Here is a 17,456-nt window from a genome sequence, read left to right on the forward strand (position 1 = left end):
TACTGCTTCACAACTATTGTTAAAACACAAATTTCCCACGATATAGCAATCCACTACAGATTTTTAAAGATGTAGGTCTTGTTTCACCAACATCTCTATTCTTAATTGACTGCACCATGGAGTAAATGAGAAGAAAATGAAAAGATAAATTACTCTAATGGGAGGAAACGAAGTGTGAAAAGAGATATTCCTCCCAGTATTTTCTAGGATGCAGCACATTGGTAAATTGAAATACAACAAGGATCCAACATCTATATGAGACAGATTCTACCATGATTACAGAAAATGATGTCATTTTAATACCAGGCATTTGTACAACAAGACATGGACTCATTCATTCCTTAGCTGTCTGGTACAACTGAGGAAAAAAAACTAGAATGCACTGAAGAAGAACAAATAGGGCTAACTGTGGCATGGGGGGTTGCAAATCGATTCAGCTAACAAAATTATCGATTTAAAAAAAAGAATATCCAATTAAACCACATTCAGCCCTTCATCGTAGAGTTCAGATTACTTTAAGGTTGGCCCATTTACCCCCTTCAGCTTTAGCGTGTTACAGTAGATTTCATGCAAATAGTGGTGCCGGGTGGCACTGTTTTTGTTCTGCTCCAGCTTAAAGGTCAGGTCTTATAAGCTTCCTAGCACCATTAAGACACAGTTTGTTTAAAGCCTGTCTGAAGGACAATGCTCAATGAACCGGAACACAGATAGGCCGTAATAAATGAAAGGGAAAAGTTATGGTTCCGCTCAATGAAGTCAAAGGGCAGAGGGAGGATAAGAGTGTGTCTCATCTCAATATGCTGTTATCCTCACGACTCAAAAACCAGACAGACAGACGATATAAAGAAAATCTGATGCTCTGAAATTGTAATCTCTGCACAGTCATGGATGCACTATTGTTGTTTTAGACTGGAAATGACTGTGTATAGAATGAAATTGTGACCTTTTGTTGTTTTTTGAAAGGCTTATTCTTCCAGCCAGTGCTCACTTAATTTAATTTTCTTCATTTTCTTCCTGCTAGCTTTTTTTTTTTTTAATACTTTTTTCGTGCACACCCACACACCAAATTAAATTATCAATTTATTAAGTTAACTAATGGAATCATTCATCAGTTTCACCCCATTATTTCCTATAGTCTTTCCTTATCACGTTATACAAACAATCTGCATATACTGCAGGAATTGCAGCAAATGTTACTACAGGGAAATGTTCACCTTAGGTGAATGAATACGTGAGCATAAACCTCTACTCTCTAAAAGGAGTCATGTAGAGTGACCTGAAGGCCTCGTATCTGAGCCCAGCGGAAGCTGCTTATTGATTTGCTTGTCGAGTGGTAGTCTCTGTAATAATAAGGAAATAAAGCCCCTGGATATAAGGAGATTGATGTCAATCAGCAGCCTGCCTCAAGTGTGGCTTGTCCCATCTTATTAGCTCTCTCTCCATGCACTGAGTGTTCACTGATGACTCCATTGATATGCAACTAAAGAGAGGAGGCTGTCTGTTGCCATCTTGAGGAGGATTCCCCAATGATTGCTCACTCCGTCATCTTAGTCAATGTAGACTGAGAGGTTTTCATGGATCCATGGAATATCAGGGAAAAGCATGAGTTTGTACTTCTACTCACATATTCAGGATGGACACCCTTTATTAAAATCTGGTCAGCAGAGGTGAGCCACAGGACTGCAAACACGCTTTGTAATTTTAGAAGTCTTCTGCAAACCATATTTGCCTTCTCTAATGCTTTCATTAGGAAAACAAATGAGGAGCCCAGTTCAGACGTTCAGTTCAGTTCAGATCTGAATTGTCCCATAAGAACAAATTCTTTTTGCAGAAAGGCAGCATAATACCACAAAAACACAATAAAAACACAATGGGACAATTGAAGACATTAAAAGTGCTGGCACTATGCACTCAATTCACAATAAAATAAAGGGTATAAAAGCAGGAAAAACAGCAGCATGAAGAACAAAGGTGAAAAAAATGAAATGCTAAGCTGTGTGAGGAACTAAGAGGCACTTTATTATGTATTCGAATTAAGAGCACTTATTGCACATGGGATAAAGAAACCCTGAACCTGTGGCATAGCATCCTGTTCCTGTTCGTTCTTCATCCAGATATAAGATATCTTTTAAACATTTGTTAATGTGGCAGGGTGCCCTGTACAATCTTTAAAAGGATAAAAAAAAATGCCTTGCCAGAAGAAAACAGTAAGTATTGTGTATTCATTTTCACCACAAATGAACGCGCTTGACCTCGCAGATGTTTTAATGAGTCATCCAGGCTCATAATAATGGCTGCATACTTAGCTTCAGTTTTAAAACAGTGTTACCAACAGGGTTGGTATGACATTACATAGCTGAATGTGACGGGGCATAAAAGCCCAGTCAGTTTCTTTAGAAACAGGTGAACGTTTTCCACACTACTTAAGACCTCTGGCTTCCTCTGAGACCCCGACATACCCTAAATGTGCTCTTCTTAATGTGCACATGGACAAAACTTTTCACTAACTAAATTCCCCCACGGACAATAAATGGTATTTTATTGTATTTGTGCCACAGCTCAGAATAAGATAACAGTTATCTCATTCTGTCATGGTAATTACAGCCTCTAATTTATGAATTAGCTCTAATTAACCAGCTCCAGTATGGTGTGATGTAATGCAGTAACACGCATAACCTCTTGAGTGTACAGCATGGTAACTACTTTTAGCTGTTGGATCTGCTGCAGTAAATTAAGTTTAACTGAGGTGCAGAGTAACAAGCTATATTAAATCAGCTCCTACACCTTCTATGTCTGCTGTCACTTGCACTAAGCCTATAGCAAAACATTTTTTGACCACGAGCAGCACAGCAGGATACACAGCACAACTTTCACAAACGTTAACACCTATCATCTCTTTGTGATTATTCATTGCCTGTGACTTGATGGCAAGTTGCTGGCGTGTAAAGGGTAAAACATGATGGCATGACACCCATTCTGTGAAGCTGACAGAGCACATCACGATCACTTTGTTCTGACAGTAGACTGGTTATGCCAGCATATTACAGTACATCTATACCTGATTGGAGTCCTTCAAGCACAATAAATTTAAATTGGCTGTCAGTAGGGTGTGATTTTCTAACTCTGGGTGGAAACAGATGAGAACAGGGTCGTTTTCTTTGTCAGCTTATACAATACAAGGTTGGATAACAAATCAAACAAACATAATTTTAGTGTTTGCATTATGTTATAGCTCATTGCTAAACAAGTATTTGATTTTGACTTTGATAACACCATAAAAACAACTGTTCAAGGAAAGCCTCTTGCTACTGTGTATAGGCTAGTGGCCGGCCCGTTTGTTCCAAGTGAAATGTATGAGAGGTGTTGTGTAACACTTAACAGAAGCTGGATTTGGTCTTTTCAACTTAGCACACTACTGAATCAATGTACTGTAGGTCATGTTTTATAGAAGGAATAATAACAGCAAAGGAGTGAATGGGTAGCTGTGCGTATGTATGTGCCAAGGGTACACATTTACCATAGTGTACAACAATCAACAAACCAAACAAGGTGTGCTGGTAGCCAATAACAGCCTGCTAATGTATTCATTCTTGGTGAATATACTGGCATCATTCATCAATAAAACAGCCTGTTATTTGACTTGTGAGGTTTGTCATTGTTAATTGTTTAGGCTACATGTTCTCCATATGTGAACAATGACAAGTTAATAACCTGCCTGTTTTCAAATGTTTTACTCCCTCCATCTATTTTATCTGTTATTGTCTTTTATCTGTTGTTTTTTCCATCTGTTTTATTGGTTTTATTATGACATTTTCATCATTTTTATTTCTGTTGTGCATTCAGTCTTGATGGATTGTTTGATTGCCATGTTCAGGGTCAGCCAATCAGATTCAGCTGGGGGGTTGATGCCACTCCTGAAGAAACCCCTGGCAAGAAGCTATGTTTTATAAATTATTTTCAAACGGTTCTATTAGCCACATGATATACAAATTTACATTTTGAAATAATCTAATCTGATTGGCATGTTCTACAATCCTATGCATTTTCAGCCTAGTTGCAGTTTTAAGATGTTAGTGTAAATATCTTTATCTAATGTTTTATTTGTCAGGATGAGATGTAAGGCATTTCACTTCATTTACAGAGAAGATTAGTAGACTGCCATGTAAAAGGATATTTGCACACTTCTTTGCAACCAATGGATGCGACTTACGTGAAAAAGAGACTGTAATTGGTTATTACTTGTTTTGTATTTACATTACACTAATACTCAACAAATTGCATTTAAAATTCAGTTTTCAGCTCTCTTCATCGGAACACCCAATTAAGGTTCAGAGATGAGAACAGTGTGGTAGCAGTAGCTACTCTGTAATCACCACAGTGAGGTCTCCAACCTGTACACATTGATCCCGTATTGATCTGTGTATGAGAAACTCTGGTTTAACCCAGTTCTCCATTCTCGCTCTCCACTTTCACTCGATATTCTGACTGAAGGGCAGCAACTGGATGGTCAAAAGCTGACCAACACAGATAGAGACCAAGAAGACAAAGACAAGAAAATAAGAGGCATGGTCCACTTCGATGCGGTACAATAACAATAACCTTGGCAAAAGGAAAATACCCCAGCATTTCTTATACTTAGCAATTATGAGGAGGGGGGCAGCCTTATATACTTCAATCATTCATGAAGACCTCCCTTTGCACTCTTTATTCTCGCTGGTTGTGCGACATGTCAAATATGCTTAGTTTGCCTTTATAGTGCAGCTTTCGCTGCTCTTGTTGTGACAGAATAAGGCTACAAGGAAATGTTCCTCCTCCATCTTAAAACATCAAAAAGGTCTTTGAATTGCTTCTGTCGCCAAGAAAGATAAATGTGGTGTTGTCGCGTATGCCAGTAAAATGTAAAACCATGTGTCAGTTCTGTCAGCCTGGGAGAGGCTTTGTAACAAAATTGTTTACTCTTCCTCTTGAATAGCCTGATCAAACTTTTATTAGTGCGCTGGATGGTGGTGAAACTACTCTGCGTCAGCAAAATGTTACAATGGCTTACAACAAGTTTTATGAGCAAAGCCAAGCTTTTCCCGTGGCACAGTTAATTTTCACATTCTTTCAGACACCATTTCTCATTTAAAACCTAAATGTATGTTTCCTGTTGTGGGAATCCTTATAGAATCAATAAAGACAGAGTCTGTATTCCAGGGTGAACGCTTGCCTCCTGGCAAGCATATCTAAGCGTCTATTTCATATGCAGGAATAGCAACGGCCGCTTGTAATCAATACACACAAAATGAGCCAGTCAATTGTAGAATATGCAAGCTTTATAATTCAATCAGATGTTAAGAACTGATCACATGGGGATTAAACAGGTATAAACTGGCCGTGAAACTCACCATGAACTGTCAAAGATGCATCATACAATTGAGAGGGTTATATCTGTAAATCTGATATGGAATATCAAGGCACAACCATTTATAAGGAAATGTCAAACAAACTCACCTTTTGTGAATATATTGTTATATTGTTTCACCCGTGACATGCTACTGTATTTTACTAGACATTTAAAATGGTCGCAAAAACATAGTATTACCAGTCAACTGACCTCTGCAGACCATTTTAAAATGAGTCTTAGATCTGTTTTGACTTCCAGCTGAGGCTCCCTCATCCCCTTGGAGCGCTGTAGCTAATAGAAACACTCACCATGAGGATATCTCACTCATTTGCTGCCTGTGTCAACAACATCATCTATGAGCATGAAAAGTGTGCTGGCAGCTTTTCTGCCTCATAAAAACAAACTGTCACCCTGAATGCAAGCTAATTAAGGTGTCAAAGCAGACGGCATTGTTTCATGTAGACACATGTGCGTAGACACTTAAGAGGATTATGTGATCTCCCTCAGTGTTTTCAGTGTTTATCATAGCTACGTGTTTGTGCCATACAAAAAACCCCCATAGAATTGTTTTATGTTAATATTGGTAGCTTTAGGTAAGCATTTATATTTAATGTTTTTCTATATCTGCAAATTGGCTGCATGCAGCTGCACTGAGTACAGATGTATAGTGAAATGTTGGAAGAAGTTGAAACAGTAAAGTATAAACAATGTGATGGAAAAAGAGATTTCATTGATGCAAAAATGAAAGGAGGAATTCACAGTCAGCCGTGGCAGTTTTAGTCGGCTCACCATCCTAAAAAAAAAATGGTGATTGCCATAAATGTTTTATTTTTATGTCCAGCAGTACCCAAAGAAATACTCCACCTCTATATTAACAAGATAGAAAGAAATCATGCCAACACACACCTTAAAGCAGCAAGTCAGCACTAGAATTCCAAAACCGGGAGAAAACTCTTTCCTCGTAATGGTTCATAAATGAGGCAAAAATCTTTGTTGTCGTCTGAGAGTGTATAACTAGCAGCCAGCTGGAGAACATTTGATCATTTCAGGATAACAGTCCTGTCAAAGCCGCTAAGGACATACAAAGAAGTTCATCTTTGCTAATGTTTACACTGTCTGGAGGATTTTTGCAGTGGTGCGAACCACCCATTTATGAGATTTCCCCAAACAACTGATGCGAGGAAAATGTAGCAGATAATGAGGTAAATATGGCTCTTTTGGACTCACGGTGCAATCATCTGGCTACAAAAAACACTTACACTGCATGAAGTGATTGGCTGGTCTGTCCTTATTGAGCTGTTAAAAGATATGCTGATGTTTAAACTGGCACAGAGGTGAGTTGATAATGAGTTTTATATTGGCCCGTACTGTTCCTTTAGATTTGTTAAGTCACTTTCTATAGGTGAAGAAGGCTCCAGTTGAGAACAGCATTTTATTTTCCAGAAGCAAGGGCAAATGGGTGCCTCCTTTACTTCAAGTGATTTTACACAATGACTAAGGCAGAAAAGGCAGGTGTCACAAAGACAGCTGTAGCTGAAATGTGCAGCTTTAATTCTTCCAGTCTTTAATTTAATAATCAGGTTTGTGTTGCGTACTTCCCATCAGTGGTGCTACTTTATTATTTTGAAAGTTATTGTTTTAATCAATTATTGAATGCATGCATCTGTTTAAACTCTAACAGTGTTTATATGGCTGTTTCATTAAAACTGGAGCTCAGTCTATCTTTTAAATGGATTAGCAGTGTAATTGCCAAAATGGCAAAGTCACTGCAGAGAACATTTTTTTTGTCTTGGCTTTTACTCTGTAAAATGTCATATAAAAAGGTTCCATGCTTAAACTTGTCACAGCAAGTGTCTTCTGTGACTTGCAATAATGTATCACATTATTTATATGATGTCAGCTGTTGTGGACCGTAATAATAAGTAAGAGTGTAGGCATAAGGAGAGATGTATTTTAGTATCCCTTCCCTTTTTACTGTTATAAGTCACACACCTTCCCAATGCAGTGTATGCCAGTGTGCCAAATTTGATTTATTGCATTTGGAACACTGTTTTGGTTGTTTTCAATGGTTTGAGTTTACTTACACTTGTGTATTTTAATCTTTAGTTTACACCCACAGGTTCATCCATTCATTTATATTTTTTTTATGGTTTACTGACTTTTCGCTGGTTGAGTGCTTTTCCTGTGGAGCTTTAACAATGCCTGTACTGTGTTTGAGTGGTGTGAGTGTGAGGTTGAAAAAAGAAAGAAGGAATACTAGCCTACAGAAGAATGCCTTGGAAAAATATGTGTTTTTAAACCTTTTTATCCTACAAGTAACTAGACTACTTCTGCTCAGTGTTTCTCCGCTCTGAGATTTCGCTGCCTGCGGGGTGTGATTGTGGGATTTGTCTTTGATAATAAACTGGCTTTCTGCAAGCTGCTACTCACCACTGTCAGTATAAATCATGCACAGGAACCTTAAAAAAATGTCCTTCATGGTAGGACATCAATGAAATGTACAGTATAGAAAAGAAAGGATACGATTTTAACAGAAGCACTTGAAAATAAACTGCATGTGTTCTTACAGTACACAGGATATTATACTAGCATATCATGTGTACTGTACGTTACTTATAGTGACCTACATAGGTCAACTCATGCTATTATTAAATCTTCTATAATGGATAGTCTAATGGATTACCCCCCCCCCCACACACACACACACACGCACACGCATAATGAACTGATTTAAATAGCAACAAAATATTTATGGAAGAATTATACAAGAGGACAGCCTCTCACCTCATTAAGCATAATTTTGGTAGATTATAGGCTGGCAGACTCAGTGATTCTATAATGAAACAGTCAAAAAGACTGCTCTTGTGCATGTTGCTTTTGTAGCTTACTGGCCTGTAATATTTTGCTGAACACAACCGTATTCTCTTTTTTTCTTTCAATCTTAGGTCCAATGGAAAGCAACGGCATCATTAAGAGGACGCTGGACCCAGACAGGGACTCATCAACACAGGACACAGAGAGCGAAGTCCACTCTGTCACCACTGCCTCACCAATGAACATCCCCAACCACCAGCCGGTCCTCAAGGGCCTGCTGCTTCATGAGCACCTACTTACAAGGGATTTCCAGGGGGACCAGCACTTTTTTAGGAGGGATGGCTCTGTGGCTGCATATTCCACCATGCCAGGCTCTGTGTCTGCAGATGCAGGAGACCCTGTCACTCAGCTGGTGCCCCACGAGGATGCCCCAGCCTTCTCAGACGTTGCCACTACTGCCACTGCGGCCGCCACCTCCCCACTGACCACATTTTCTCCCACAACACCAAGGCCGCCCGTGTCTCTCTCTGAAAAGAAGGCATCTAAGGAGAAGACCAGTGGGGCAGACAAGGTAGAGCCGACAACAGACTCCCTCACTACTCAAGTGACACCAAATAATAGAGGCTCAGTCAGTGAAAACAACCCAGCGGCTTCCCTGTCCTCGCAGAGAAGTCAGCCTCAAAGTTGGAGTGCTTTTCCTGCGGAGGCCACTCTTGCACCCTCCTCAATGAGGATGGAGAAAGGGGAAGCTAGGGAGACAGCACTGAAAAACAAAACCAGCCCTGATCATCCACTCTCTGACCTAACTTCAGCATCCCTGGGAGAAGGTACCACCACACCATCCACAACCGTTATCACAACTACCACCATCACCACCATGCAAACAGCAGGTAGGCATGCTCATGTTCTCTCTGACTTTCAAAAGATGCACTGAGCAGAACATTCAAATGACTTTGTGAAATAAATAGCAGCATCCAGATAACTTTTCCTCCCCAATGTAAATTCAAAATTGAGAGAATACCTTTCCCCTAAAGATTCAACACATCCATCCCAGAGGACAAGAAAATTAAGCGTCAGGTCATTGACATCACTGCTGTTCATTTCGCATGCTGCACACCGCTATTCATCTCTCCACCAGGGATAACAGAGTCGCTCATGTGTCAAAAACAATCAGATTTTGCCCTGATGTGTCCTGCCTGTCCTTTCCACTGGCCATAGAAGGCTGAGGGCCCAGATGAGCAGTGTCGGAGAGGAAATCTGCAGAGATAGTTAGAGGGTTACGGGGCCATGGAGACACAGGTGGGCTGTCAGAAGGATCAGTGGTCTGGGAAAAAGGGAATCACTTGTCTTTTTATTTTCTCCCACAGAGCCATGCAGTCTGAATTTCACTGACCCTGAGGGTAACATCGAAATCCTGCAGCAACTTGACTCTGGAGTGGAGTGTAACTACTTGGTTACTGTCTACCTTGGATATGGCATTGAGGTTCAGGTCAGTGCTAAAGGCTCACCATGATGTTGTCCCTTATTATCAATGTTTAAAATGCAATATGCAACTTCTGTGAAAGTGATAAAGTTCAAAATTGCATCTTTAAATCAACATTAATAGATTTTTTTTGGGCACTTGAGGGCAGCAGAAACAAGCTGTAAATATAACATTGACATTTTATAACTTTTTAAGTTGACATGTCAAGCAGTTACCCATTTACATATTTAGAAGATACAGAGCAACAATAGCAACATTTAGAGTCCAATATTTACTCTCATTTCAACTCTGTTTTTGGTCTCTACCAACCCATGAGGAATAATCTGGCTCTTTAGAGGCTAATTGCTCCATTAAGTTCACTGGCTGGTTACCAAACTTTGTTTGCTGTTTGATGCTTAGAGCTCAGACCTTTTTCAATGAAAACAGCTGCCTGCATCTGGAAATAACACTGATGAGAGCTGTGAGACTGAACAAAAACAGTAAAAGTTGTGGGCCATAAAACTAAAACCATCAGCTGAAAGACACTATAAAGCTCAGTAGACCTGAGAGGAACTGCAGAATCGGGTGACATTTGTCTCTGGGTTTGTCACTATGAGCAACCCAATTCACGTACAAATAGTCATGTGATCAATTGTTAATCTAAAGTGTTTCATTCAACTGGTGAAAAGCATTGACATGTTTTGGTTTAGTCTTAGCTTTTACAGTATTCCCTTGTCTTGTGTGGGTTGATAGAGATAGACAGGCAGCAAATTGCTTGGGTGAGTTGGTGGATGGGGGCACAAGTGATGGGGTCCGTCTCAGGTTGAATGTTTGCTTGGTAAGTCTTTTCACAAAAAGGTTATAAAAATTAACTGTCAGTGTGTGTGTGTGTGTGTGTGTGTGTGTGTGTGTGTATGTGTGTGTTCCCTGGCATTTGCAATTCCTCAAACGCCTCATTTACCACTGGAGACTTTAAAATGTGTGAGCTTTGTCTTGCTGCCTCTGGAGGGCTCAGATAAGTCTTGACGGAGTATATGTTTGAGAGTGTGTTTTTCTCCAAAAGCTTCCGCTGGGTAACTTAAGTAAATCTTGAACCACTTATAAGCACAGGCACATTTACCTGCACATGTGCACACACACACACACACACACACACATGCATGCATTTCACCATATTTGATATACCAGCTCTCAAGTTCCACTGCTTTTCCAATGCTTTTGGCAGAAAATGTATCTCTGGAGACTTAAAAACTGCGAGGCTATAAAAGGGAAAATATATAGACATTTTATCCTCACACATCTACCAGGCCTGATAAAGAAACAGGAGGAAGCCATGTGTTTCAGCTCCGCCATGTGAACAGATGGGGCGGCTGACTCCCTCCCTCCCACAGCTAAACTGATAGTGATCTGATGGCAAACTGTACAGACAATTGCTTGGCACGGCTGAAGAAAATGAGGAGCCATGGTCTCTGTTCCTGGCGAAGACATAAGCTGACTGTAAATGGAAAGATAGAAATTGAAGTCAAGTATGTGTCATACCTTCTCATCAGCAATGTGTGAAGCTCCTCTGCCTGGAGGCTCTCCAGGTCCCTAGGTTTTAAAAGGACTGAAGGAGATCAGACAGTAGATTTGTGGAGTAGCAGTGTGCACAGAAAATGTTATGTAAGTGTGACAATTTTTAATTCACATTTTGGAATGTTTTTACACATGGATGAATTTTAGTTCTCAACAATTTCCCAATTCATGAAGCAAGCAGGAAGAGATGGACACATATTTAGCTGTTGTCTCATAGGATTTACCTTTTTGATAGGACTTATCCAACTCAAGTGGGCGCGCGCACACACACACACGCAGAAATACACAATTAAACCAGGAATTCAAATCTGAAAATTGCAGCAATGAAGCTGCAATTATACCACTTTTCTGAGATTCAGAGGTGGCCAATGAGCTGCTGCACTTCCCTTTGCTGCAAGCATTCTGGCTAATATCCTCTGTCCTGTTTCCATACACAGTCTGTGGTGTTTTGGTCAGTCAACCTTTATAATCCCTTTTTTGGCATTTTGCCTCAGTTCACAGTAGAGAGTGACAGGAAACATGAATAGAAAATAAGGGTGAAATGCAACAAGGGTCCCCAGCAGGATTTGAACCAGGGACATTATGGTTACCACCAGATCGTGCACCTGGAAGCCAGAAATCTTTTTACTTTTGACTTTGCTATTTTGATTATTGCACCAGCAAAAAAAAACGACAGGTAAACACGTTATGACTGTTTTATATAGTACTGCAGTGTTAGATAGATAATGTGACAAACAACAGATGCTTTCCTGAGCAACATGCAATGTAATCATTTCTTTTCCACACATAAAGAGCAGAAAACATGTCAAAACAATTCAATTAAACAGCTCAGATCAATGCTTCGTCTTTTCATTGTGAACCCTAATTTTTATCATGTCTTACGTATGTAATTTGAAGATACTAATCCTTTAAATGATGGTATCGAACAAGGAATGAGAGAGATGGAATGAACTGTTAGTAGCGACTAAATTGATTGCTTCCATTTTTCTGATGAGTTTATTTGTCATTGTCACACCACGATCTCTGGAGGGATCACAGACCTTCCCCTGCCATTTCTCTGGTCAGATTATGGACAGTTTGTTGGTTTTGTGGTCATGGATTTTTTTCTGGTCTTGTTAGTAACACAAAAATATATGTCTTAATATTGACTCTGATCAGCTGATAACATTTACTGTGCCAAATATTAGCATGTGGAAAATGCTTATGCTCCACACTTTAGGGCAGAGGAGCAGTAGGAGGGACATTACGGTTGAAGTGCATGTTCTGGTTTTGGCAGCCGGCCTCAGTTATGGAAGGGAGTCATCATTGTAGCAGACAGACCAGCAGTTTCCAAGGGCAAAGGAGGGAAATTAGGTGAAGGAAAAACTCTGAAGGACAGATGCAGTTACTGTATAATAAATATTTATGTTGATGTAGTGCACCTATGCAGTAAAATATAGTATATAGGCACAGTGTCTGTCATTTCCAGCACTCAGAGACCCCTCTGATTTCCACCAGCACTAAAAAATATCACAGAGATTGGTGGGGAATAGATAAGCAAGATCAGACCTTTTCTGTGTTTAGTCAATACTCCTTTCAGCAGTCTGGCAGCTTGCAGGAGCAGGAGGATGAAAAATGTATCAGGAGAATTTACTGCCCTCAGCCTGACTGTTCAACCCCTCTGCCACAGCTAACAGCATATAATGCATTGCTCCATCTGGTGATTCTGGCCGTATTACAATTTATTTGCAGAATAATTGCACAGAAATTAGGAGGCTGATGTAACTTTCAGCACAGAGTTAAACGAATAGTGCGATAAACTTAAGCTTAAAGTGTACATTTTGCACTTTAGTGTAGACTACACATAAGGGTTCAGTTAAATATTTAAAATATGTGCAGGACGTTTGAACAGGTAGAGTGGAGACTATCAGATATGAGATAAGATGTAAAACAGATTTTTGTCTGACTTTCCTAGTTATTATTTCATAGTGTTATATTAATTATATATTATGTAGTTTAGCAATGATGAATAGCTTCAAAACCTCAGTGGGTTACTGTAGGGGCCCAGTTGACTCAGTTTTTTAGCCCTTGAAATAAACTGTAAGCAGGTTTAAATAAAAAATAAAGAATCAATCTTACCATTCACTTAAGCTGGTCTGGGTGTGATGGATTAGTATTAATAAAGACAGACATTCAGATATTTACCTATAAATTGGCACTGATGGGCGATATATATGTATATATACACTATATTGCCAAAAGTATTCACTCACCCATCCAAATAATTGAAATCAGGTGTTCCAATCACTTCCATGGCCACAGGTGTATAAAATCATGCACCAAGGCATGCAGACTGTTTCTACAAACATTTGTGAAAGAATGGGTCGCTCTCAGGAGCTCAGTGATTTCCAGCGTGGTACTGTGATAGGATGCCACCTGTGCAACAAGTCCAGTCGTGAAATTTCCTCGCTCCTAAATATTCCACAGTCAACTGTCAGTGGTATTATAACTATATATAATTATATATAAGTGGAAGCGACTGGAACGTCAGCAACTCAGCCACGAAGTGGTAGGCCACGTAAAATGACGGAGCGGGGTCAGCGGATGCTGAGGCGCATAATGCGCAGAGGTCGCCAACTTTCTGCAGAGTCAATCGCTACAGACCTCCAAACTTCATGTGGCCTTCAGATTAGCTCAAGAACAGTGCGTAGAGAGCTTCATGGAATGGGTTTCCATGGCCAAGCAGCTGCATCCAAGCCATACATCACCAAGTGCAATGCAAAGCGTCGGATGCAGTGGTGTAAAGCACACCGCCACTTGACTCTAGAGCAGTGGAGACGCGTTCTCTGGAGTGACGAATCGCGCTTCACCACCTAGCGATCTGATGGACGAGTCTGGGTTTGGCGGTTGCCAGGAGAACGGTACTTGTCTGACTGCATTGTGCCAAGTGTAAAGTTTGGTGGAGGGGGGATTATGGTGTGGGGTTGTTTTTCAGGAGCTGGGCTTGGCCCCTTAGTTCCAGTGAAAGGAACTCTGAATGCTTCAGCATACCAAGAGATTTTGGACAATTCCATGCTCCCAACTTTGTGGGAACAGTTTGGGGATGGCCCCTTCCTGTTCCAACATGACTGTGCACCAGTGCACAAAGCAAGGTCCATAAAGACATGGATGAGAGAGTTTGGTGTGGATGAACTTGACTGGCCTGCACAGAGTCCTGACCTCAACCCGATAGAACACCTTTGGGATGAATTAGAGCGGAGACTGAGAGCCAGGCCTTCTCGTCCAACATCAGTGTGTGACCTCACAAATGCGCTTCTGGAAGAATGGTCAAAACTTCCCTAAACCTTGTGGAAAGCCTTCCCAGAAGAGTTGAAGCTGTTATAGCTGCAAAGGGTGGACTGACGTCATATTAAACCCTATGGATTAAGAATAGGATGTCACTTAAGTTCATATGCGAGTCAAGGCAGGTGAGCCAATACTTTTGCCAATATAGTGTATATATATTCTTCTCTATATCTATATATATGCGGAAATGAAAGTTTTTAACAGTGAAATGGCGATATCTTATTTCTTATTTCGCATCTTATTTCTGTCCTCTATATCTGTCTCCTCCTCTTCTCTGCTGTCACTTCAGCAGCAATAAGGTTTAAGCAGAAGACAGATGGAGGTTTTCCAGAACTGGGCTGTGGCATTAAAGTGCTTAAAATCTGTTTTGAAGCTTTTTTTATTCGATCAAATAAATCCAGTGGGTTAGCCAGCTATCAGCTCTTTCCAGGCCATCTGTCCCACTCTGATTTCCCCGTCTCCTCTGCTCACTGATCTACCTGCCTGGGTCTCAAGGAGTTACCATCTGTGGCTCAGCACAGGTTGTTCCCTCTGTTTCATGGTGGCCACATCTCTGCACTCTTGCTAAAAAAGAATGTATTGTATGGGGAGGACTGAGACTGGTAGATACATTTCAGGGGTTAGGAGCACAGACATGTACAATTCCTCCCACTGCCACAAAAGGCTGATTGGGGGAGTGTTTCCATTTTCTGACAGGTTTAAGCAGCATCATTCAAGGAGATGGTGAGGGAGTTTTTGGTCAATACTGTTATGTCATTTCTTCTCTTCTCCATCCCTCTCCCAACTCTTTCATCCTCTTTTTCCTTTCCCCCCTCTATTTCCATCCTGCTCTCATTTATCAGTTTTTCTATTTGTCTAGCTCCTCTACCCTGTCTCAATCAGTTTCAGTTCTTGTGGTGAACCTGGGGATAAATAAACAGGACACAGGGATGAATTAATGCAACTCTAGCTTGACTTGCTATATGATTTGTTTTTTCTCATCAATACCTTTTATATTATTCTCTTGATAATGTTGGTTAAAACAAGAAGTGACAGTCAAATGTTAAAGCAGGAGTTCAATAATCAGCAAACATAATATTATGACAAAGATGGCAGATTGCAAAATTAGAAGAAGTCCTTTAAAGCTGAAGCCAAGCCATTTTAAATGTAAAATTGTCTGTCAGGTGAAAAAACACAAAACTTCTTTGTATGTTTCATTAATTAAAGCTTATAAATATCAAACAAAGGCCTTGAGTCTCAGTGGGGAAAATTACAGCTTCCAAACTTTTCAAATTTTCATCCTCAAATGAGTGAATATTGTTTCAGACAATTCCAAACAAAGCAAAATAAAACTTAAGAACCAAATGAGCTCAAGGCTGCGTGTGCTAATGAGTTATTGTCGAGGTGGAGCATCAGTAAAATGTCCCTTTGAGGATTGAGATGTTACAGAGCATGCCAAGTGTTTATAGCTAACCCCGACTTGCAGGTTAACGATTGGTATTTGATGCTGCCTCTGTGACCACGCTCTTCTGACTCCAATCAATAGCCATGTTAATAAGCAGCCTCCTCTCAGTGATGGCTGAATTGCTGTATTGATCCTTGCACTCTCATTTTAATTCCAGTATTTCTTACAAAAGAAGCAAAATGCACATGGCATTGACCCTGGCCGAGTGTGGCTGATGAGAAAGGGAATTAAATTTGTTTTGTTGGTGTTCAGTGGCCGCGAGTGCTCTCATCAGATAGGGCCACAAGTGTTTTCCACCAAAGAGAAAGTCTCTGCACTTTAACCAATAGTTCCCCTTTTAAAATACAATGATGCCTGTAATCCGTCCTCCTCACATCTGACAGAATAAAAGGGCTGTTTTAACAAGGTAATGTATGTGTTTTGGCCATCCTCTGACTCAGCAGCACAAATGACACAACACGTAGCTGATATGTCGCAGAGAAACTGAGCCTGACTGAGTAATGGAGGCCAAGACAGGCTTGCTGCCTTTAATCAACTTGAGATGAGGCAGAAGGAAGCCTTCATCATGTTGTGCCTTGGGGGACTAAAGCAGGACATAAAGAAGGCCAGTTTGATCTTGATGAGCTTTTTAGGGTGTCAAGGCTTTGCTGAGATGAGTTTTCATGGGGCCCAGCCATCCCGAGAGGAATGCTTTCAGGTGACACTAATTGCTCCTCCACCCAGCAAGCTGTCATAAAAGGGAGAAGACTGTCTGGCAGGAGGCTGTGTTCTCTCCAACTCGTTCAGCGTCATGACGAAGACGGGAAAGTAAAGATGCATGCTAGAAAATAGGAAGAGTAATCAGCAATGCATGAATTTAAATCTATGCAAAAATGCACACTGCAGCAAATAAACGGAGACGTCAAGGCCCAAGAGGCGCCTCAGAAAGTGAGGCTGATTTATCAGAAAAGCAAGAATCTCATCTGTGTTTCAAATTGTTGAGGGTCTTAATGTCTGCTTTACTTTAAGCTTCTGGAAGGAAAAAACATATTTTAGAGCAGGGGTGCACACACATTTTCAGCATGCGAGCTACTTATAAAATGACCAAGTCAAAATGATCTACCTACTATAAAAATGCAAAACATATATTTATTTATAAATATATTGAGTATTCTTTATATGTACAATATATGTTGGTGTACCTTGCATAACTGCATGAACCCATATTGCACAATATAACTGAACATTTTTTGTCATTACCTTACTCTGATGACTTGCACTGAATGGAATCAGCCAGGGATGCATTTTGCCGCACTTGGCGCGCTTGTACGCGCATGAGTGGTGACCCATGTGTCAGAAAAGATCAGATGTCAGACTGGCTGCCCTGTATGTCAATCAAGTGACAAATTTCATAGTGAGGATGGATGATAGGCTGACGTCTATTTTTTTAATGCCATGCGATCTACCAACAC

At 40.4% G+C, this 17,456-nt stretch overlaps 1 protein-coding gene across 1 annotated transcript in view; it reads left to right on the forward strand.

Annotated features, from left to right (window-relative positions):
• The first annotated feature begins 8,336 nt into the window (after nt 1-8,336).
• The window catches only part of LOC139295039 (seizure protein 6 homolog), a 37,246-nt gene continuing 28,126 nt past the window's right edge, over nt 8,337-17,456 (forward strand). Inside the window, exons 1-2 of the mRNA XM_070917104.1 lie at nt 8,337-9,090; nt 9,568-9,689. Coding sequence (XP_070773205.1) covers nt 8,337-9,090; nt 9,568-9,689 — 876 coding nt within the window. The remainder of the gene's footprint in view (nt 9,091-9,567; nt 9,690-17,456) is intronic.

Source organism: Enoplosus armatus, chromosome 13 (genome assembly GCF_043641665.1).
Source record: "Enoplosus armatus isolate fEnoArm2 chromosome 13, fEnoArm2.hap1, whole genome shotgun sequence".
NCBI classification, from domain to species: Eukaryota; Metazoa; Chordata; class Actinopteri; order Centrarchiformes; family Enoplosidae; genus Enoplosus; species Enoplosus armatus.